General features: G+C 48.0%; 1 protein-coding gene across 2 annotated transcripts in view; it reads left to right on the top strand.

The window, feature by feature from the left end:
- The window catches only part of LCP2 (lymphocyte cytosolic protein 2), a 44,562-nt gene that overhangs the window by 5,589 nt on the left and 15,765 nt on the right, over positions 1 to 23,208 (top strand). The window contains exons 3-10 of one of the 2 annotated variants that reach the window (XM_022595136.3): positions 3,578 to 3,624; positions 12,910 to 12,975; positions 13,401 to 13,432; positions 14,035 to 14,072; positions 16,596 to 16,794; positions 18,964 to 19,061; positions 21,463 to 21,529; positions 21,631 to 21,714. In XM_022595136.3, coding sequence (XP_022450844.1) covers positions 3,578 to 3,624; positions 12,910 to 12,975; positions 13,401 to 13,432; positions 14,035 to 14,072; positions 16,596 to 16,794; positions 18,964 to 19,061; positions 21,463 to 21,529; positions 21,631 to 21,714 — 631 coding nt within the window. Of the gene's footprint in view, positions 1 to 3,577; positions 3,625 to 12,909; positions 12,976 to 13,400; positions 13,433 to 14,034; positions 14,073 to 16,595; positions 16,795 to 18,963; positions 19,062 to 21,459; positions 21,530 to 21,630; positions 21,715 to 23,208 lie in introns of both variants that reach the window. The other variant, XM_022595135.3, reaches the window with a different exon arrangement.

Genomic DNA, 23,208 nt, shown 5'->3' with positions numbered 1-23,208 from the left:
GTGTTTTCTGCCTTCCAGAAGCTTGTTTTATAGCAGGAAGTTATCTTCAGGAAGGCTGCTACCACCTCAGTTGCAATTGAAGAAACATGTACAGAGGTGTGATGTGACTTATTCTAAGTCACACACCTAGTAATTGGACTAAAGCACACATTTAATTTAATCTAACCATGCATACGTTTTTAACAATGCTATTTCTTTATACTGAGCTTTGAGCCAATAGAGTTCTGGGAGTTTTATTGTTCTTCTTTTTGCAAATTACTGCTAAATCTGAGTATTTCCTCCTGATGCCTTTAGCACTGAGAACAGAGACTTCTCAGGGCTGAGTCGAAAGAGAGTAAGACATCTCTCTTGAGGATGGTCCCAGTTGTGGTCCTGATGCCCTGGGTCACCTTGAATAAGCACTTGCCCTCCTTGAGCTTCTCCTTGTTCCCTCCTCTGTTAACAGAGCACATTGGGCTGGGTGGAAGCGGGTGACAGTCCCTCCCAGCTCTGGGAGTCCCCCCCAACGCTCCCCTTGTGAGCTTCAGGCCTGTTAGGACAGGGTTGTTGCCTTGGTCGAGGAGCTTTGCCTCCTCTGCCCCAATATCTGGGACCTGTCAGGCCCTCAGAGAACATGCTGCATGCTCTAATCACTGTGCAAACAGGGAGAAGTGGAAAGAGGGGCTCGAGGAGCCAGGAGAGAGGACAGCAGAACCCAAGCCTGACCCGGCAGCTTCTGTTGAGATCACTCTCCACCCCAGGTGCTCTGGGTACAACTTGGGCTCTGATCTGAGCTGCAATGTCTCATCTATATGAGACGTTAGACTTCAGGTTCTATCTCACCCTTTCCAGCTTTATAATATCCAGGACCATCCTGCTATTAGAAGCAGAAGTGGAAGACCCCAGGCTGTATCCCTCTATCCCTCCCTTCCTCTTTTTTTCTTTGATTCCCTCCTTCCCTCCCTCCCCTCCTCCCTCCCTCCCCCCCTTCCTTCCTTCCTTCCTTCGTTCCTTCCTCCTTTCTTCAGTGTAGGATCTAGCAGCCCCTTTGAATCTGTTTTGCTGCCATTTCATTTTCCACTGAGAAGTCTGGTGAGGGAATAGGGGTGCTGCACTTCCAGAAGCTTGAAGAAGAGGAGGCCATGTGCTTGGAAGCTGTGTCAGTTAGAAAGGTGTGCGGCTGCATGAAACAGAAACTGAACCACAGTGGCTTAACCAAAGAGGGGCCTATCTTTCTCAAGTGATAAGAAATCTAGAGTTACGCACTCGAGGCTGGTGAGCTGCTAAAGGAAGTCATCAAGAACTCAGGCCCCACCCGGCCAATGGAAACCGTTGGCGGCTTCTGTCCTAATGGTTACAAGATGGCTACTCCATCTCCAGGCATCACATCTGCATTCCAGGCAGGAGGAAGCGGGGAAGGGCAAAGAATAAAAAATGCAGAAGTGCATGGGGAATGCATTCCCCCTTATTTTCAGGGAGACTTTCCCAAAAGCTTTATCCAGTTAGACTTCAGGTTATATCTCACTGGCTGCAACGGAGTCCCGTGACCTTGGCCATATGCAAGGGAGTCTAGGGTGTTAAATATTTTGAACTGGGCACATTTACTGCCCTGAACAAAATCCAGGTCCCATCAGTAAGGGAGAAAGAGAGTGGATATTGGGTAGGCAAGCAGCAGCCCCTGCCACATTGCCTCTCCAGGTGGGGTCCAATTCTCAGCTTTCCTTTCTCTCGTGTCTCTCCTGAGGACACACTCAGCGTATAAGCGTACTCCTGCAAAGCCACAAGTCTAACTCCAAGTCATTGTACAAGTAACCCAGAGTTTCCAGACTTTGCTAAAGGCCTTTCTCTTGCCTAATATCCTCTCTGCCTCTATGTCTCCAGCCATGCTCACGTGCTCACCTTCTCCTTCACATGCTTCCTGAAATCCCTTCAGCTTATGTCCTTGACTCAGCAGAACAGAAACTGCCCAGTTCTCAGCATTCATCCCTCTGGCAACTCCCAGGAAGCCCTCCACTCATCATGCCACACTCTGAACAAGAGTCTTGGTATCCTCCCTGAGAAGGAGGTGGCTCTGGAGGGAGGGGATGCCATGGCTCAGTGATGCAAAAATAAATAAAAGAAGTTAAGAATTTTGACCAAAAGCCTGATTGTCTCAGGACTCTTGGCAAACTCCCTCCCCGGCCCTGCCGCAGGGTCAGACACTGCTCCTAAGAAGTGGAGCAGATGAGGCCATAAGCACATTGCTAAGATGCCCCAGCCCCTGTGCTTAAAAGGAAGCTTGCCCGGCTCATCTCAGAAGGCAGCCAACAACCTGCCAGGCAGCTCCCAGCCCAGAGCGGAAGTAGAAGCAAAGACACTAACATCCAAGAGCCAGCCAGACCCCAGCTGCTCCCTCCCCCGGGACAGAAATTACTCACCTAACCTCCAAAAGGTATGTCAGGCACTGAGCCAAGCACAGGACATATGTCATCTCATTCAATCCTCACAACCCCTGAAACGGGGCTATTAATATTATTACGCTTCCCATTATACAGATAAGGAAGCTGAGGCTTAGAGAGACTAAGCGTCTGTCTCAAGTCAGACAGCTGCTAAGTGAAGGAACCAAGATTCCAAACCAGCCTGTCTGACCCCAGAGCTCGCACTCTAACCACTGGGATTCTGACCTCAATTAGAATGTTAAGGAGGCCCCTTCCTAGCCTCGGCATTGGTCCTATGGAGAGTGTGCCCACCCTCTTTTCTTCCTCCTCCCTTTCAGGTGCCTTCTTCTCTCACCACCTGCCCCCAGCACAGGTCACTGGGACCCTCAAAGGGCTTGGACATGATAAAAGTGAAGCTTGCAGGAAGAAAATAGACATTGGATGCCATAGAGCAGGGTCCCAGTGCCACCTCCATCACCTACAAGCTGGAATCCCCTTACATCCCCGGACCACAGCTTTCTCACTAAAATGGGAACGATGCTGGTAGTTTCTACATCACAGGGTTGATGTGAGGATTAATCAAGATGCTGTAAGGAGAGGCCCAAAGTCAGTTCTTCACAAACACGAGTTTCTTTCTCCTTCCCCCTCTTGGTTCCCTCTGGACAGCCTCTTTATTGCGTCCTTACATCTAGAGAATTCTACTAATAACCCTGGTGAAAGAGGCAGTTGGGGTGTGATGATGTTATAAGGGCACAGATGCCTTCTCCAGGCTGGTTTCTCATAGCTGCTCCATACGGCTGCTGAGAGGGGCCCTGGAGTCTAAGAAAGATGTCATGACATGGCCAAATTCAGCCCACAAAACAAGTCCTGTGCGGGCCCACAGATTTGGCTCTCATAGTGTTTGCTGTTTACTTCAGTTAAAATTATTTGTCAATATTTAGAACTCAGGACATTTCATATAAGATCTAGGTTTCGGGATTCCTTTTGAAAAAGATCTGGCAACACCAGGCCCACAGGCTTTTATGCACCATCTAGAAGCTGCCCGCTTTGGATGGGTGAGTGGGGTATACTCTGCAGTTTGCTGCAGTCCCCACTGTTCCCTATTGTTTCATACCATACTCTACTCACCAGGCCCAGAACCCTTTCCTGTGGGTTGTAACCTACTGCTGTCTTCATTTCAGAACCTGGCAGAGAATGACATCCAGAAATTCCCTAAGCTCCGGGTGCCGTAAGTACACCCCCCCATTCCTTGGGTAGAATGGGGAGTAGTCCAGGGGGAGCTGAGTCAGTTTTCTATCACTGCTGGTTTGAAATAAGGAAGTGAGGAGGAAGGGTGAAGGCAAGGACAGGGTATAGTGAAGAGAAGTTACAAGATTACGTGAGAAAAAGAAATAACAGATCTAGCCCAGCTGGTGTATTGGCTGCTCTTGCCAAAGCTAAACCTGACTCTGGACCACGTTTTCATTTCCCCTCTTCCCAGTGGGGTGGGTTGGCCTTTGAAAATAGTACTAGAATCAAAGATCTGAGATTTCCTCATGGTGTCATCACCAACTCAGTCATTGCTTTAGTTTTCTGGACCTCAGTAAAATGAGAGAGTTGGATCCGATGAAGGATGGCAATGAACTTCCTTTTGTCTGTCAGTACTGACTGTTAGGAATGACTGTCCCAGGCATCGTGTTGAGAAGAATTCTGAGGAAAGGGGGGCCATTTCTTGGGTGTGACATGGGCGCTGAAACGGGAAGTTGCAGTGTGCCTATCGTACCATGGGTTTTCTGTCCCTCAAGTAGGACCCCTACACGCAAATGCTTATAGGAGCCAGACAGTTAATAGAAATGGGTCAGGTTGAAAAGTACAAAGCCCTATCGTTTTCCACCTTTGAATAAAGCATGGATATGGAGAACTATTTCTCCACTGTAAGAAAAATAATAGCATGATTACGATGATAAAAGGGGTAATCAGCACAAAGCCTCATTGTTGGTGAACAACAGGGAATGGTGGAGACTGTGGCAAATTGGAATCATAGTCTCCATCCAAAGGGAGCAGCAGCTCCTCAGCTCCAGTCAACGTGGACCCAGTGATGCCCAGTCTTCGACTTAACAAAAGTAGCAAGAAATATCTGTTTTATGCAATGTATCTCAATTTTTAAATGTTGCTCAAATATCTTCAAATGTTGTAAATGCCAAAGTGAACATATCTCTGGGTTACATTTAGTCTGGGGGCCACCAGTTTGAGATCTCTACTCTAGACATCCTGTGAGGTCCTTTCTCTCGCTCTAAAAGTCTCAGAGCTCACAACGATAAAAGGGAAGTAGGTCAATGAAGTAGGAGGTTGAAAAGTCCCATGTGTAGGTAGACTGCCAGAGAGCTCAAATAAGGAAAATATGACTCTCCAGTTTTCCTCATCGGGAAGGGTGAAGAAAAAGAAAGGAATAAGGATTTGCCTTTGGTGCCGTCTAGCTCCAGGGGCAACTATTGTTGAAGAATCCTCGTTCTTCTTCAGAGTTTTTTCTAGCCGCAAATGGCTATTTAAATCTAAATTAAATTAAAAATTCAGTTCCTCAGAGGCACTAGCCACATTTCAAGGGCTCAAAAGCCAGCTATAGTGGAGACTACTATATTGGAGAGTACAGATGTAGAACATTTCTATAACTACAGAAATGTGATGCTCTAGAAAAAGACCATAGTTCCATGTAAAGGAGAGACCTTAACATACAGGAGTGAGAATTAGTGGCTGGTGGGCCAGAGTCAGCCTGCAGACATGTTAAGTTTGGTCCACACAGAGTTTTAAAATCAAGAAATGGCATTAGGAAAGACTTTGGGGAAGAAGGGAACTTAACTTGGATCTTGAAATGCATTAGGAGTGATCAGACGAAAAATGGTTAAAGGACATTCTAGAAATGGGGACTATATTGCGAAGGCATGGCACCAGTGCATTTACTGGAACTGCAAGTAGGTCAGAGCAGCTGTGGCGTATACATGGGGAAGTAAAAAGTAAGGAGACCACAGTGACAGGTCACAATTCTGAAGGATGCTTTGAGCCATTCTAAAGAGTCTGAGAGTGTCGGTGAAGTGAGTTCACCAGGGAGAACACTAGGTAAAGCCTGCATCTTGACTCTTCCCAGGGCATGTAAAGATGATTCAGAGGAGGGCTCAGCTGGAGGCATGGAACCCAGTTAGGAGATGACAGCTATGATCCCACTATGAGATGGGAGCTTCTCCTAGGCTGTGGCTATGAAGATGCCGGAAGGAGGGCATTTAATCAGAGCAGTAGAAGAAAAGAGATGAGGAAGGCACTTTTAACTGGGAAGATCCTTCTTAATCTTAAGGCTGAGCTCAGCTGACATCTGTATGTTTGAGAGTCAGGAGGAGGAGGTGGCGTGAGAAACAACCGCTAGTTAAGGCAGAAGAATGATTCTAAACACTCACATTGGTGAGGTAGAGGTGTGAGGTATTTCTTCAGCTATTTGAAAACTTAAACAACTTGGCCTGCAGTAAAATCTCACTCTGATGTCCTTGAATGTGTGCCCCAGACAAGCTATGGGGCCTGCCCATGGAACACGAAGGGTGAACGTAGGGAGTGATGGGGAAGGCATCTGGGGAAGGTCTGGGCTGCCCTGATTAGGTGACTCTGATAGTGACCGTCCCTGGCATAAATGTATAATAAACACCAATTCCATCTCTACTTCTGTGAGCTCTGTGCCCGGGATGAGTCCTAGGCCACCCTCAGTTTCCAAGTCTATAAAATGAAGGAATGGGTTACGTGAACTGCATGGGCTCATTCTTTTAAAGGATATTATTTAAGATCTGAACAGGCAGACAGGAGAGCTTAGTGAGTAAAATGCAGGCTCTGAGGTCAGACAACTTGAGACTAAATTCTTCCATTCACTAGCTGTGAGTCTGTGGACAAGTTATCTGAGTTCCCTGAGCCTCAGCTTCCTCATCTGTAAAATGGGGACAATAATAGAACATATCTCAAAGGGCCAGTGGAAAAGTTAGAGGAAATAATGGGGAAATAATAAAATGTACTGAAGATGTGTTAGCTATTCTAACCATTTTATGCAAAATCCCAATGAGCACAATTTCAGATGCTTACTAATTATTTTATCCTGCTAACTGGGGAGGATGAAAGAATAGAAAGGCATGGGCTTTGGAGCAAGGGAGATCCAGGTTCTAAGGCGGGCTCTGCCTCCTACCAGCTGTGGGACTCAGGCAAGCTGCTGCTTCAACACACTGAGCCTCAGTTTCCTCATCGATAGACGAGAAAAGAAGGAACTCTCAGGGAGCGGTGTACATGAAGGAGACAGCCCACATAAGCTGCCTGGTGCCATCCTTGATGAGTAGAGGTAGTCAGTGCTTATTTGTTCCATTCCTTTGTACACAGGTTCGTTTGCCCTGGATCATTACCCTAAAGGTAGAAAAGAAATTTCTTTTATAGAAAAGAAATTGTGTTTAGGTACAGCAGACCAAAACAAGAAGACACTCCTCTGCATACCTCAATTTCCTTCCCTGATGCTTAAAAAGTCAGTACTAAATAGATTTTGTAAGCAGGCAGGTCCTGGCGAGGAAGCATTCTCTGTCTGAAGATATAGTCGCTCTGCCGGGACGTAGTTTCTCCCACAGACATCAAGGACAACGTAATGGAGGAGGGTTTTAAAATAAAACGATGTTAACCTCCTTTTAGAGGACCTCGCCTAACACCAATGGTATAGCTGAGCGTGCTCTGGTTAAATCGATAGAACACGTGATAAAATCTGTTGATGACCATTTGGAGTTTTTTTTTTTTTACTGCTACAAGTTTTATATTTAAAATAATATAGTGTAACTTAAAAAATAAGGAGAAGGCAGCAATGTGGCGGTGGTGTAGGCAGTACATAGGCATTGGATGATTCTGTTTATAACATTAATGCACACTGTATCCATTTACCGATAGAGAAGTTAGGCTGGGAAAAGCTAAGATCCGATCAGAGAGGTAATGCAGTCATGCCTGTTCATTTGTCTGTCTTCTGATAAGGCTGTCGGTCTCCTAACCTCAGAGACAGCCTCCTGTCTCATCTACTCAGTGCCTACCTAAGATAGAAAGACAGCAGATAATGGGGGAGGAAGGATGGAGGAGGGCCCCAGGGCTGAACATGACATTCTTGTGCCCATGAAAGAATGTGCCCAGCCCCCAGCAGGATGGAGACAGTGACAAGGTCCCTCTCTCACACGCGCCTCCCCGCTCCCATTCACTGGCTAATCCCTGTCCAGCTGCCCAGTCCTCCCCACATGAAAAGTGGGTCCTCTCCACCGACCGCCACTCCTCTTCCCTAGTGTGAACCCAGGACACTTGACTTTTGGCTCAGCTCCATGTAAAAACCATCATGGGACCTTTGACAAACACTTCCCCAGCGCCTTGCTTTCCTTGTTGGTAAAAGTGGGGATAATTCTTCTTGGCTACTACCCAGACGACTGTGAAGTACAATTAAAATAAAACTTGTAAAACTGTCGGGCGGAGGACATGCCTGAGAAGTGGGGAGACCCTGCTGTGCCCTCAAATTCTTGTTTCCCCCTCACATGCCTGGTTCTACACGGAGGCCTGGGTCCTGAGACCCATGTTCTGGCGTCTCCCTGGCTTCTCAGGTGACAGGACAGAACTTTGGACGGTTTGGTTCTTGGTTCAAGGAGGCTGGCTTTTTTTTTAATTTTAACATCTTTATTGGAGTATAATTGCTTTACAATGGTGTGTTAGCTTCTGCTGTATAAAAAAGTGAATCAGCTATACGTATACATATATCCCCATATGCCCTCCCTCTTGCGTCTCCCTCCCACCCTCCCTATCCCACCCCTCTAGGCGGTCACAAAGCACCGAGCTGATCCCCCTGTGCTATGCGGCTGCTTCCCACTAGCTATCTATTTTACATTTGGTGGTATATATATGTCCATGCCACTCTCTCACTTTGGCTGACTTTTAAAGGATGAGTTTTGTTCCTTTAAAGAAGGGTGACACGCAGAGCGAGAGCAAGTTTAGGACTGAGAATGTGGGCTGGGGGGCAGGCCAGGGGTCACAGAGGTGGTGTCAGAGGACAGAAAGGCTTTGAGGAGCCGGAGAGGGCAGCGTGGAGCAAACGCAGACTTCTGCCCAATTCTGGGCGTGGGAGAGACCAGTGTGCCCCTGAAACGAGTCAGGAGAGCAACTCCCCGCCTCCCCCCAAGCCCCCCGCCTCGTGGGAGACAGGGGAAGCGCATCTAAAGCTCAGGCTATGCAAGTTTTGGTAAGAAATACATTTAAGTTGTGTGCTGGTACATGTGACAGCACAGGCAACAAGAATAGAGTGTTCACGAAATAATATTGGCTCTTACTGTGTGCTGTGGGCTCTGATAGCTTCTATCTGCTCTGTTTCCTTCCTCTCTCCCTCCTTCCTCCCTGACTTCCTTTCTGCCTGCCTGTCTTTCTTTCATAGCTTCTTCTTCTGTGTGATCAGCAAAGTTGACTTCAAGACCCACCTCAAGACCCTCCACCCACAGCTGCTGAAGTATAGGGACCATTGAAAGGGAGCCCCAGGTCTCCTGGGAGAATCCTACAGGGACCACGTCAAGACAGACCCAGACCCCGTATTCTGCTCCTGCTGCCCTACCTCATTCGCCCTCCTCTTCCTCCATCTCCTTTTCCTTGTCCTCTTCCTCCATTTTTTTGTTTTTAAAAAACAATTCCAGGGGCTTCCCTGGTGGCGCAGTGGTTGAGAGTCCACCTGCCGATGCAGGGGACACGGGTTCGTGCCCCGGTCCGGGAAGATCCCACATGCCGCGGAGCGGCTGGGCACGTGAGCCATGGCCGCTGAGCCTGCGCATCCGGAGCCTGTGCTCCGCAACGGGAGAGGCCACAGCAGGGAGAGGCCCGCGTACAGAAAAAAAAAAAAAAAAAAAAAATCCAAGAATACCAGAATGACAGGAGTGATTTCACAACCTTTGCAGACGGTAGGAATCACCCATGTTACCAGGGTGCTTGTGTTACTGCCACACCCCACCCGCACTCCGAGGCATCTCTCTTGGAGGCTCCGATGGGTTATGTCACCAGTGGGCTCAGTGTCTGTAACATGTTATCTCTATGGTCAGGCCGATCACGGATTCTCTAAGTAGGGCCAACCCTCTTGTTTTGCTGGCGAAGAGGAATCCAGGCCAAGGGTGGGGCGGGCAAATGCCTTGCCTGAGGTCACACTGCCCTTGGGCAGGGTGCTGCAGTCAAACTCAACAAGGACCCACCGTCCCACCCTCCGTACCTTCTAACATCACCAGAAGAGGCCTTCAACTGAGAAGTCAAAGACCGGCCCCCATCACACAGCAAGCTAAGGGATGCAACAGGGCTGCAACCCAGGTCATGGCAGGATTCTGTCTCCTGCCATGGCCTGACTTCCTGTGGAAAATTTCACTCCACTTCTGGGGCTAAAACAGATGAAGCAGAGAGAACTGTGTCTACCAGCTGCCCAGCCCCCTCTGCCTTTACCCCCGGTGCTGAGTATGGCCTGGGGTTTGTGGGGAAGAGGGGGAATGAGTCACCTCTGACCACTCACTGTCACTTGGTCCTCTGGGGAGGTGGGAGTCGGGGACAACCTTGAAGGTTTGCACACAGAGGTGGCAACAACCTCCTGCTCTGTCCACCAGCACCGCTACCCTCTGCACTCACCCCCAGCAGTGGTCCCAGCTGTCTGGAAAGGTTGCCCTGAGGCCCCCCAAAGCAGGAGGCCCTGGGCGCCCATGTTTGCTGCAGGCTGGGCTGCCAACCCCTCTGTGGCTCTGCTTGCTCTCAGCTCTGTGCTGCTCCTCTGTGTGTTCTGTGGTTTGACATTTCCTTCCTTCACCAGTTAAGAGCCCAGCAGCTTCCAGCCTAGCTGCTGAAGATACCAGGAAGCAGAGGAGCTGCAGAGAGCAGGAGGTCTTTTCAGGATCAAGGCAGCTGTGCGAGTCCTTCAGGGCCTCCCCCTCCCCCCTCCCCCACCCCCTCCCCCCGCTACATTCTGCAGGGATGTGCTGCCCAGCATCCCCCAGTTCAGGTCTTGCTGAAGAGTCACCTCCTCCCAGAGGCTTGCTCATTTTCGATTGCAACCGCACCCCACCTATGCGCTCCTCCCCCCTCACCCAGCTCGCACCTCTGCTGCATGTGTGTACACACAGCTCTCATCTAGAATTTCACTTCCTTAAATGTTCGTTGTTTATTGTCTGTCTCTCTCCGCTAGCAAGTAAGCTCCTGGAGAGCAGGGATCTCTGTTTTGTTCACTGAGGCACCTTGAGCCCCAGCGGAGCTCCTGGCACTTAGAAGCCCTTGAGTGCGCGCTGTTGAATGAAGGTGTGACTGAATGGGGATGAGTGCTGCAGCCATCACAGACGCACCTGGCCAGGGTGTGGGACACCGCACGTCAGAGGAGGGAGGAGAGGGACTCCCACCAGCTTCTCAAAACCATCGCTTAAAGGAAACAGAAGAACCAGGAATAGGCGTTCTGGAGGTGTGATCAGGAGGCCACTGGGAAGCCCCATCCCCAAGCATCTCCCAGTGAAGTGTGAAATCCCAACAATGACATTATGATGGAGGATTAAACGCTGCCCTCCCTCCTTCTCTGTCCTCTAAAGTTCCCAGTGGAGTTATTAACAATTCATTTATCCTGTCACTCTAATGAGTTAGAGGGTTCCGAGCAGCAGGTCCCGGGGAGCAAGGAGAAGTGGGGGGACTGGGGGCCTGGGGGTTGATGGGGGAAGCAAGAAGTGGTAGATGCCAAGACTACTTCTGCTAACTGAGCAATTTTGTTTTAGGCTAAACTTGTTACCTTGAGGTGGTCATTTCAGCAGAAGCAGTGTAGACCCCAGGTCATTTCCAGAGGGGCGGCAGGCTCGTTCACTCCCAGGGGGATTCTGGCATCAGGGGCATGGACACGGGATGTGGCGTGTTGAAAGTGTGCTGCTGTGGAAACCAGGGAGCCTGGCTTCTGGGGCTGGTGCGTGTGGTGGGGAGAGGGTGGCCTTCATCACTAACCCGCGGTGCAGGCCGGTCCCTTCCCCCGTCTGGGTCTCTGTGGTGCCATCTGTAAAATGATGTTGGACTAGATCACCTCTGAGCCTCCTCCAGCTGCCCCAGATCTCTAGGGAACATGAGCCTGTTTACTGATGAGGGCTCCCTTGGTCACAGCAATGGTGCGAAGGGAGGCTGGAGCTTACTGCTAGGGCGTGCCAGAGGTGCCGTCCCACTCACAAAGGCCCTTCCTGTCCTGGGGTTTGGGGATTTGCTAGTTTACAACATCCAAGGAATAAGAGGGTCCTGGCCAAGGGTGGCCTCCGGGCATGGGTGATTCAGGGAGTCTCCCACTCTGCAGGCTGGGCCTAGATCGGGAACACTTCACCAAGTGTTTATAAGAATCCATGTCATGAACATTTTTTTCCCAAAATCTTCAGTTAGTTAAAAACTTACTGAGTTTCCTGAGATTCCAATTCTGTCACATCCCTGGATATTTCCTGAATGTTTATAGTAATTTGGTTAATATTAAACTTTTGCCATTCTAAGATTGCTAAAGAAAGATGGAAAGATGTTATTTCTTAGTTCTTGCTTGGGTTTAAGAGAGTTTTTTTTAAAATAACTTTAAATCATTTCACAGAACTTCAATCCCATTTTGAAGGAAAAGAAATTGTTGTTGACAGAGCTTTAGAAATTAGGATTAAGCTGCCCATAACCTTGCTGTCAGGCAGTGGAGCAAGCAATAAAATAATGACATGTGAGCCTTATCGTGGACAAGGTCAGTCCCAGACCTCCCCACCAGAATCCGTTAAAAGAGCATTTCATTTATTGATTTATTTGTTTGCTTGTATAAAAGTAAAAATGGGTCTCTTTCATTCTAAATGTGACTTAGAAATTACATAATTTTGGTCTGTTGACACTGCCCTTGACTTAATTAGTTAAGAAGAGCTATAAAAAAAAAAAAAAAGAATCCATGTCACCAAGAAGGAGTCAGGGAGCAGAGAATGGAAGGAGATTTCAGACCCAAGAAGCGCACGGGAGCTCTTGTCAAGAGTTATGCAGCGAGCAGCTGATTCCTCCAGGTCTCGGAGATGGCTTGAAGATTCTTAGAGGTTAGATATCACTACAGGGATGCCAAACCCAGAGTCAGGAGACCTCAGCCCCGGGGAATACTAACGCAATAAAATACGCAGCGGTCATGTCCAGATCATAAGGCTGCAGGATTTCAGAGGAAGAGGAGCCAGGCGTGAGCTGACCAGTCTCCACAGTGGGGCTCTGAGCTAGGCCGAGGCCCCAGCAGAGAGCTTCCTGAGCAGGGACTGGTAGGGGGATGGAGGTGACAAGCTCTTCAGGAAGCGAGGAGCAGAGGCCCCACGGGGAGGGGACTGGCTGGAGGCCAAAGGAACAGAGGCTGGCCAATACTGGCCCAGGCTCCTGAGGTCACACAGATCAGGGAACTTCAGGGTTCCGTAGGAGGAAGTTTGGGCCAGCGGGGAGATGATTGTTTTGTCACCTCCCCTGTCCCTTTATCTTGTAGGATTCTCAGTAAGTTGAGTCAAGAAATCAACAAGAATGAAGAGAGAAGGAGCATTTTCACACGGAAGTGAGTGGGGCAGCTGAGGGCCTGGTGTCACTTTAATGAAATGCAAGGAATTTTCAAACCCAAGTCTAACTTTAAATGGGAGTCACGGGACTGGTTTGGCCCCCATTTCTGATCCGCAGTGATCCTTCAGTCCAGGAGTCCCCCCGCCCCTCTGCCCTGCATCCTGCCCTGTGTCTGGGACATCAGGGGAACTTCCCTTAGAGAGTCAGACAGTCACAAGCTCCCAGTTGTGCCACCAGCATGGCTTTGGTGGTCTCCAGAATTTTCGGGTAGTCTGGCCCTGGCTTCAGAGCAACAAGGACCGCGGTCCTGGGTGGTGAGACATACCCTCCCCCGGGGGCTCGCCTTGCAGGGCTGGACTGAGGAAAGAGGGAGATCTCCCTAAGTCAGTAGGGCCATTAATGCAATGCTGTTTGTCTTTACAGACCCCAAGTCCAGCGGTTTCCTGAGGAAACAGGTAAAGTTCTCAGGGGTGAGAGCAATGGCTTTAGGAGGTGACAGGCGCTTTGGTTCTTCTGTCTGCTGGTCCAGATTGAGGGGAGGAGAGATGTCACTATGCCGGGACACCTGGCTATGGCCCCTTCTCAGCTGGGACCCTCTGCAGAGACACAGTGAGGGACTCTGTGGGGTGCATGGAATGACCCAGGCCGGGCTTTGAACTGAGCACCTAAGCAGAGCCAGCCCTCCTGCTTCTGAGTCTTTAAAGCAATTATTCAGTTGTTAAATTGCACATCCTGTCAAAATGCAGATTCCTGGGTCCCACTCAGTCCTGCTGAATCAGAAGCTCTAGGGATAGGGCCCAGGGTATCTGCATATTTTAAAGCACTCTCAAGTGACTTTTATGCATGTGAAAGGCTAAGAACCACTGCCTCTGTCTGGCAGAATGAGCCCCTCAAGTAGAAATTCTAGAGCTGATACTGAATTGTTAACCCCCAGGTATGTAGCATGAAGGCCTGGCATGGGGCAGTGGTGGGGAAGGATCCCGGAGTGGGGAGCGGCTCTGACGTTCCTTCTTGCGGCTTCTTTTGGTACCGATGCTGGTGTTATCCTCTTCCACAGAAAGCCATGAAGAAGACAACGGAGGCTGGTCATCCTTTGTGAGTATGGGGTGGGCCGTTCTTCCACCTTACAGCTGTTTCCAGAGCGCCTTTGTCATAAGCAACCAGCATGATGCTGAAAGGAGCAAGGCCCTGATAGAGCCACCCAGGGGTCAGATGATGTGCTCTGTGAAGGCCAGAGCCTTCTAGTAACTTTCTGGCTTTGCGATCCACGGGGTCTCTGGCCTCATCTACTCCCCTCTGCCCTTGTAGCACGAGAGCAGCTGTAGACGACACCTGAATCAATGGGCTTGGTTTTGTGCCACCAGCCCTTCACTTGACAAACAACAGACAGTGAGCTGGGCTTGGCCACGGGCTGTGGGGTGCTGACCACGCCGTTATCCACCTTGCATGCCTCCACGGCAGGGCCCTCCCCCAAACCCCTCCTCCACATGGTCTACACTAAAGTAGATTTAAAGTAGCCTTTCTCATAGGCTTAAGTGCCCACCGGTGACCCAGAGGGAAAGGGAGTTCGGAATTAACCATCAGCCCTGGAAAGACCTCAGGGATGGGCCGACCCAACTGGGTTTTATATTTGAGGGGTCATGATGACACCTTTGAGAGCCTGATGAATTCTGCACATCTTGTCCCCAGGAAACTGTATATGTAGTCACCACGCTTGAAGCCATACTCAGGCTAAGAACTCCATTACGGCTCGTAGCCCAGTCTGCTCATTTTACAGATGAAGCAGCCGAGCCCGCTGGAGAATGTGACTTATGTAGAGCCACACGTCTAGTTAGAGGCAGGCCAAGGACCCGGGTCGCCCACCCTCCGTCCAGGGGTCTTTCTGGTAAGCGGCTACCTCTAGTGCCTTTAGGAAGCAGGCACTAAACATCCCTTGTCCTGCTGGGATTCTGGTAAAAGAAAGCATTGAATTTGGAAAAGAAAAAAAAAAAATTGCTAGCTAAGTCTGTGCTTTCTACATGAGAACAAAGGAATATGACAGATTAATTTTGTTCCAAAGGGAAAATAGACCAGTTTCTCCCCAAATGTTTACATTTTTAGGCAGAAGCTGCATCTTTGCTGCTGCTTGCCATGCAGTCCCTCCCGTGAGCTCAGCCTGAGGCTAGCCACCTCCATCTTCTCTGTAAACAGGGAGTCTCCACTAGCCACTGGCTACAACATTTGGGGTTCCATGAAGTGCCCAGCATTGCACAGGGCACTGGGGGTGGGGGGGTGGGTGGAGATGAAGAACCCAATTCTATGAGCATTTTATAGCTTAGAAGGGCTTATGGGGTAAAGGCCTGGTGGAAATTCAGGAGCCACAGGGCTGGGATGTGCAGGCTGAGAGCTTGCAGGGAGCCCCTGTAGGTCTAGGGGGCAGTCGGCATGGGCTGCAGAGGCGCTGAGGCCGTGGTTCTGAAGTCCCTCCCGTTCATCAGGGGTTCCATCCTCTGTTCTCAAGTTATAGAAACACTGATGGCAGGACCAAGTCTTATTTGGAGTTCGGGAAGGTACTCAACCTCGTCTTCCAATATTAGAAATATACATATTCTGCAGGTCAAAACATTAACACATGCATCTTTCACTTGAGCACCTTAGACAGGCTTCCTTAAGCCACCTAGTAAGGTTGTCAGGATTTCTAGGCTCTCAGTGGGCACCTTTCCTCATCAAGTTGCAACCTCCTGTCGCTTCTTTCCACGCTGCCCTCGACTTTAGAGAAATGCCCTGGGCTCATTTAGGGCCCACTTGACCTTGACCTGAGAGTGATAAGCTAGTCATTGCTTGGCAGCTGATGGTGCCACTTCTGCCTGGGAAATCATTACTGTAACTGTCCACTTCCATGGGTTGCTTCAAAGGCAATCACCCAGCCCCTAGGGCTTAATTTCCCTGAGACCCACAGAGAAGCATATGTAAAACACGATAAATAATTTAAAATTTAGGAAGAGTCTCTTCCAAGACAGCAGCTTCACACTCAGTGCCAGATGTCACGAATAATAAGCTGTTGTTTTTATACACTCAGCTCTCAGCAAAGGGACTAGCCCAGCCCTGACTATCCCCTCTCAGGCACAACTTAACCTGCCTTCTAGTTAACAGGCTTTGGTTATCTGGTTTCCCCATTAGGGAAGAAAGTTTCGAGCACAGGCACCCTAAGAACAGAACTGACAATTAACTAGGGGCATCACAAACACTCCTGAGGTTTAGTCTTCCTCTTGGCAATGTCTGGAGTAAAAAAACGTGTTTACTCAAAACAGCGGGCTCTCCCATCCCTCTGTTCCTGTATTCTCCAAAAGCAGTTTGTTCTGCTTTTCTCTGTTATGCAAAAAAAAAAATGTAGAGAACAATGCACTTGCCTAGCGGTCTGAAGACCTTGATGGGGGTCCCACGTCTGCATCTTGCTGGTCCTGGGATTTTGTACTCCCTGAGCTCAGTATTCCTCATGTGTAGTGGGAGGGCCATGCTAGTCCTGACTGCCCCCAAGTGAGGACCCCTGTGAGGCTTGGTAGAGAGAGAGTAGATGCGGGCACGCCTACTGCCAAGGGACCTCTACACACCGCGTTGTCCCCATCACCGTGTTGGCAGGATGAAGATGACTATGAAAGTCCCGATGATGATCAGTATGGGGAGGATGATGGTGACTATGAGTCCCCCAATGAAGAGGAAGTGGCCCCCGTGGAAGATGACGCCGATTATGAGCCGCCACCCTCCAACAATGAGGAGGCTCTGCAGAACTCCATCCTGCCTGCCAAGCCTTTCTCCAACCCCAGCTCCATATACATAGGTAAGGGCCCTGGCAGCCCAGCCCCCAGCCCCCACTGATGTAGGGGAGGCCAATGCCCATGGAGCAGAAAGCTTGGCATGCTGATGCCAGCTAACCTGCTGTGTGGCTTTGGGCGAGTGACTCCACCTCTCTGGGCCTTAACTTCCTCATCTTTGAAATAGGACAATAACAATACAGACCACATAGGTTCGCTGTGAGGATCAATAATATTTATGATTTGCGGGCAAATATTTATGATTGCAGACAAATCATTGCTGATGGTGGACGATACTGAACTGCCAGTTAAGGGTATTTGGAAGAAATAGCTTATTTTGAGTGTTACTTTGGTACTCAAGAGGACTTTCCTGTTCCTCCCCATCTTTGACCAATTCATGATTAGGTGGCACCACTACACACAGACTGTCAGAATAAATATAACAATATTGAATGTGGTTTGGCCATAACTTTAAAATCTTTAAACAGTATTCAAGATTTTCATTGTCTATCTGCTCCTGTCAGCCCTTTTCTACCTCATTCATTTATTCATTCATCCATTCAACAAAAATTATTGGTCTTCTATTATGAGCCAGGCATCATTCTAAATGCTGAAATTTAAAATCATCCGGAAAGAAGACACAGCCCTTGCCTCACAGGGCTTACACTCTAGCAGTGGTGGTAACAGAAAGTAGGCACATACACACTTGCATAATATCAAGGAGTGAGCTAGAAAGTTGATGATCCATATCACAAAAATTAATACCACTAATCTTTTAGGCTGTATAACACGTGGCAATTTTAAAGCCCTTTCACGCTTTGTCGACATTTCATTTTGTGTTTTGAAGCACCCTGCGTGATACAGGCAACAATTATCAAGCCTGTTTCATACATAGACCCTGAGAAGAAACAGGTAACTAAGTCGTTGAGTGCCTCATACATGCCAGTTATGAGCATACAGAAGGAACGAGACGGTAGACAGGCCTCACCCTAAAGAATTCATAGTCCAGGCAACGTCAAACAAATGAGTCACAAAATGACTTAATTAAACCATGATATATACTCAGGAAGACAAGCGCAGGAGATGAGGCTGGGACATATGCCTGATCTGGACTTGCTTCCCTGAGGATATGATATTTAATCTGAAACTTAAAGGGTGAATAGGAGTTGGCTAAGTGAGCATAGATGTGGGAAGGAAAGAGCATTCTAAGCAGTAGAAATGGCCGTGCAAAAGCCCTGAGGCTGAAAGGAGCATGACAGGTCAGAGGAGCTGACAGATGGCCAGAGTGGGTGCATTGGTATGAGATTAGACCAGGCTTGCTGGGTTCTGAGCCCCATTCTCTGTGGAAGAGTGTTGCTTCCCCAGGACTGGGGCTAGGGTGAGGCAAAATAGGCACCCAGGGCACAAAATGTAAGAATGCTGTCACTTCCTCACAGTCCTGGCCTGGTCTTTCCCTGGCAAAGGGATGGAACACTGCCAGCCTATCTATCTGTCCCGGGGATACTTCTGTGATGACCAGAAGAATGTGAGTTTTTGTTAAGAGTCTGTGGTTTGGTTACAGGAGTCGGTGACTGGCTCCTCCCTTTAAGAAAGGAGGAAGTGGGAGGGGGGAGGACAACCCAGAGCATTTGTGAGGGGAAGGAAGGGGACCTAGAACAGGATCTTCAAGAGCCATGACAGTGGATTTCACCTTGCCCGGGCAGCTGGGTGTGCCTGAGTGTATGTGTCTCTGTGTGTGTCTGCGTGTGCATGTGTGTACATATGCATGTGTGCATTTGTGTGTCTGTACACATTTACTTCTTTACAATTTTGTCTGAAAACACTCCCTCACGGTAATGGCTGAGTTAATTACTAAGAAGCCTTTTTTCATGCTTTCGTCAACAAAACCTTTGATGAATACCTGTTCCCCAGAGGTAAGGTGAGTGTTGCTCCGAAGTATAAGAGTAAGACAAACTGGACAGGTACAGAGAAGGCAAAGGGCCAAGGACTCCCCACCCTGTACGACCCAGGTGTGGACACATCCCTGCCATGCTGGCTGGGGCTGGCCTTGGTGCTGGGGGGAGTCTGTGGGATCCAGCGATATGGAGATGCCCCCAGCCGGCGCTGGATGGGTTCCTGGAGAGCCCTGGGTGTGGCCCACACTCGCCTAGATGTAGCATTTCTCCTTTCATTTTAATGCCTTTGCCTTTCCACAGACCGGCCCCATTCCGGGAAAGTGCAGCAGCCGCCCGTGCCCCCGCAGAGGCCGATGGCCGCCATCCTTCCTTTGTCCTCCGGCAGCCGGGCTCACTCGGTAGGCTCCATACTTTCTGTTATGCCACTTTGTGTCCACTCGATGATTTCCTCTGCAGAGAGAAAAAACTATAGACATCTTTATCCAATTCTAGCCAGTAAGAAAAAGTTATATGTAGGTCAGGAAAATGCATTCCCAAGTACTCACAGTGGGCTTTTTGGAGGATGAAATACTAGTGATTTTTATACACATCATATTGCTTTTAATCATTGGTATTTTCTCTTTACCATAAACAATATAAGCTATTTGTATAATAAAAAGTCGCCTTCTAGTATTCATTGTGCTGTTTTTTCTGGCTTTTGAAATAAGTGAAAACTGTAAAATAAACTAATGGCACCCACTAGTATTTGGGTCCCCAGCCTTCCCTCCTGCAAGAAGACTTGCGCCACCTGCTGGCTAACATCTGAAATTCCACGGACAAAAGGTTTGAGACCCAAACGTGCAATGCCACGAACCCAGGGAGAGAGTGGCAGCAAACTCCCTTTCCTCTTTCTTCAAGCTTACAGTCTCAGATCCCGTGGTTCTACTTAACTAACAGGCACACCTCGTCTTATTGCATTTTGCTTTATTGCGTTTCACAGATATTGCATTTTTTTTTACAAATTGAAGATTTGTGGCAACTCTGCCGTGTCAGATGATGGTTAGCATTTTTTAGCAATATTTTAAAAGTAAGATATGCACATTGTTTTATTAGACATAATGCTATCGCACACTTAATAGACTTCATTATAGTGTAGATGTAACTTTTATATTCAGTGGGCAATAAAAAAATTTGTGTGACTAGTGTTAACGAAAATTCAATTAACAATCGAACCAAGAAGAAAAAAAGAGAATTTTATTTGAGCCAAACTGAGGATTATAACCTGGGAGACAGACTCTCAGAAGCTCTGAGAACTGCTCCACTGGTCAGGAGCTAGAGATTCAGATGTTTCATTCAGTTTCAGACAAAGAATCATGTATCATATTGACAGGTTAGTATTAAACACAAAGTTCATCAGAGATGTTTTGGTCAGGGGTGTACCTACAGAGTGAGCCTTTAGGTCAGTATGACTCCCTGACAGGATGAGAAAGAAATACTAACCTTCAAAGTCACAATGGTGGTTTCAGAAGAAAGGTACCATTTTTCTCAAAGTTTGTTTATATCCTCCTGCCTTGAGGAGGTCTGGTTAATGTATAATACAAATGCACATTGCACATTAGGAAAGGCCCATCACCAACGGAGGCATGTTATATGTGTTTCAGTTCTGACTTAGTTTGATTGTCCTGTCATAGAGAAATTTATGATTTTTCCTCATCACTAGGCTTCTTTTGATTTTTGCTTTATGGCGGTGGTCTGGAACCGAACCCGCGATATCTCTGAGGTAGGCTTGTATCCAGAGAGGCCCGGAGAAGTTCAGGATCAGAAGTCAATAGTTGGAAATGTGCTCTCTTCACAAAGGACCAGAGCGCTTTGACAGCTGTGGTGAATGCCGAGTGTCAGGGCTAGGAGGAGGGAGAGGACATATTTTCCCCAAAGTTCACAATCCAGATCACACCACAGTTGGGACACCTCATCTAAGAACAGACGGCTTCCTCCTGCTTTTGCAGTTTTATTACAAAGGGGGCTCATGGAGCTGAATTTATCTACACGTGCATTTTGCCCTTGAAATCTGTAGCGCTTCACCTCACTCTTGGGATGCAGAATTCATTCATTCAATCTACAGACATTTATTGAGCCGCAGTGCCCAGCAGTGTTCTAGCTGCTGGGAATAGAGTGTGAACAAGACAAATAAGATCCTTGCTTTCATAAAATTTTTATTTGGGTTAGGGGTAGATGGATGATAAACAAGTATAGAGATGTATAAACAAGGTAATTTGAGTAGTAACGTGTGGTTAGGGAGACAGAAGACCAGGGAACATGGTGGTAGGTGGGGAGGTGACATTGTCCTGGACAGGATGAGCCAGTTGTGGTGAGAGCTGGGAAAACAACATCCCAGGCAGAGGAAAACACAAGTACAGAGATGCCAAAGAGTGCATAAGCTTGAGATTTTGCAGGAACTGCAGGAAGATACTTATGGTGAGAGTCCGGTGGGCACTGGAGAGAGGAGCGTACAAAGGTGTTGGACGGGTGGAGAGGGGGCAGCTCAGGCAGAGCTTTGCAGGCCATGGTGAGTTTTAGTTTTGTTCCTAATGTGATAGGAGCAACTAAAAAGCTTGGCAGGGGAGTGACATGCAGAACGCACTCTCACAGTGTGTGGAACAGGGAGCTCAGTTCAGGTGAGAAATGGACAGGTATATGTGCGAGTGGAACATGGGGATGGAGAAAAGTGAACAGCTTCACACCTATTTAGGGGGATAAAGCCCTCAGGGCTTGCTGATGGGTTGGAAATGCTTCCTAATACATGGATTTCTTTTAAAGCAGCCACTACCGCCACCCCAGCCCAACCACGAAGAGCCTAGCAGAAGTAGAAACCACAAAACAGCAAAGCGTAAGTATAGGGGCTGCCCTCTCTTGCCCACCAGTCCACCCACACCCCTGCCCCAGCCGACTGCTCTCTTCTTTGAACTGACTTCAGTGTTTCCCTTTCAGTCCCTGCCCCTTCCATAGACAGAAGCACGAAACCACCCCTAGATCGTTCCTTAGCTCCGTTTGACAGAGAGCCCTTCGCAATAGGTTGGTATCTTTTATATTTGATGCATAGTAACAGTGGCCAACATTTATAGAGTGCTTACTGCATGCTTTTCACAGGGACCATCTCGTTTAACTATCCCCCCGATCCTATGAAGTGGGGGCTATTAGAATCATCCTCCTTGTACAGATGAGGAAACTGAGGCATGAAGAGGTAACTTACCAAGTTTACTCAGCTACCAAGTGATGCGGGGGGGAGACCCAGAGTCAGAGAAACCTGATGCGGAGCTCCTGTCCTTAGCCCTGTGCTGGGCCTGCTTCTCCATGGGTGCCATCTGTGTACACACATCCATCCCATGTCCTCCTGAAGGAAGATGGGGAGGCATGTGGGCTAAGAGGCAAGAGGCCTGGGACAGCTGTTGTCGGCTGCCTTGGCTGCTAACTTAGCAGCTCACTGACCACAGGGATGTTGCTTTTTCAGAGCTGTCTCCTTATTTGTAAGGTGGGTGCTCTGTAATGAGAAAATACTTTATAAAACTCTAAGGTGCTATTCAAATGTCAGAGTTGTCTTTTGTTGTATGGGTGGTTGACCAAACTGTAGGTATACTACAGTTCTTTCCTCCAGAATTGGCCCAGAGTATTCTTGGATTGCAGTTACCTCTACATAAAGCTATTTTTAATCCAATTCTAAAACTTAGCTACAATTTATTGAGCACCTACTATGGGTCAAGTGCTTTACTTACCACAAATAAGTTACAGTTGTCTCTCAGTATCCGTAGGGGGGATCCCCGGATCCAGGATCCCTGTGGATATCAAAATCCAGGGATACTCAAGTCTTTTATATAAAATGGTGTAGTATTTGCATATAACTTATGTACATCCTCCCGTGGACTTTAAATCATCTCTAGATTACTTATAATACCTAATACAATATAAATGCTAAGTAAATAGCTGTAAATGCAACATAAATACATGTACATAGTTGCTAGTGCATGGCAAATTCAAGTGTTGCTTTTTAGAACTTGCTGGAATTATTTTTCCAGATATTGTTGATCTGAGGTTGGTTGATTCATGGGTGTGGAACCCATTGATATGGAGAGTTATCTCTACATCGTCTCTAGTCCTCACCCCAGCCCAACAAAGAGGGAGTATTATCATCCTCACTTTGTAGATGATAAAGTTGAGGTTCAGAGAGGTTGAGTAAATTTCCCAAATTTGCATAGTTAGGGAATTGCAGGATTTGAACCCAAGTGTTTCTGACTTCACAGTGGGTGCCCTTTTCCACCACATAATGCTGAGTTGGATTAAAGACACCTTTTCCTGACAGTACCAGCTCTACCCTTGAATTACTCCCTTATCCGTGATGTTTTGGGAGAATTAACCTCTTACGATGCTGAGACTCTTATCGGGAGACTCCTAACATGCCCAGGGAATATGCATAAATCAGCAGATGTTTTTAAAAGAAGACCTATTCATTATAATGATGTAATTTATATCATTATATCTAATGATATAAATTCAAGTTTTCTGGGTACCACT

This window comes from Delphinapterus leucas, chromosome 3, assembly GCF_059928025.1.
Source record: "Delphinapterus leucas isolate spDelLeu-1000000601 "Yukka" chromosome 3, BTC_Dleu_Yukka2, whole genome shotgun sequence".
In the NCBI taxonomy this organism is placed as follows: Eukaryota; Metazoa; Chordata; class Mammalia; order Artiodactyla; family Monodontidae; genus Delphinapterus; species Delphinapterus leucas.
Note: the sequence above shows the minus strand (reverse complement) of the source record. Positions and strands in the feature narration are given on the sequence as shown.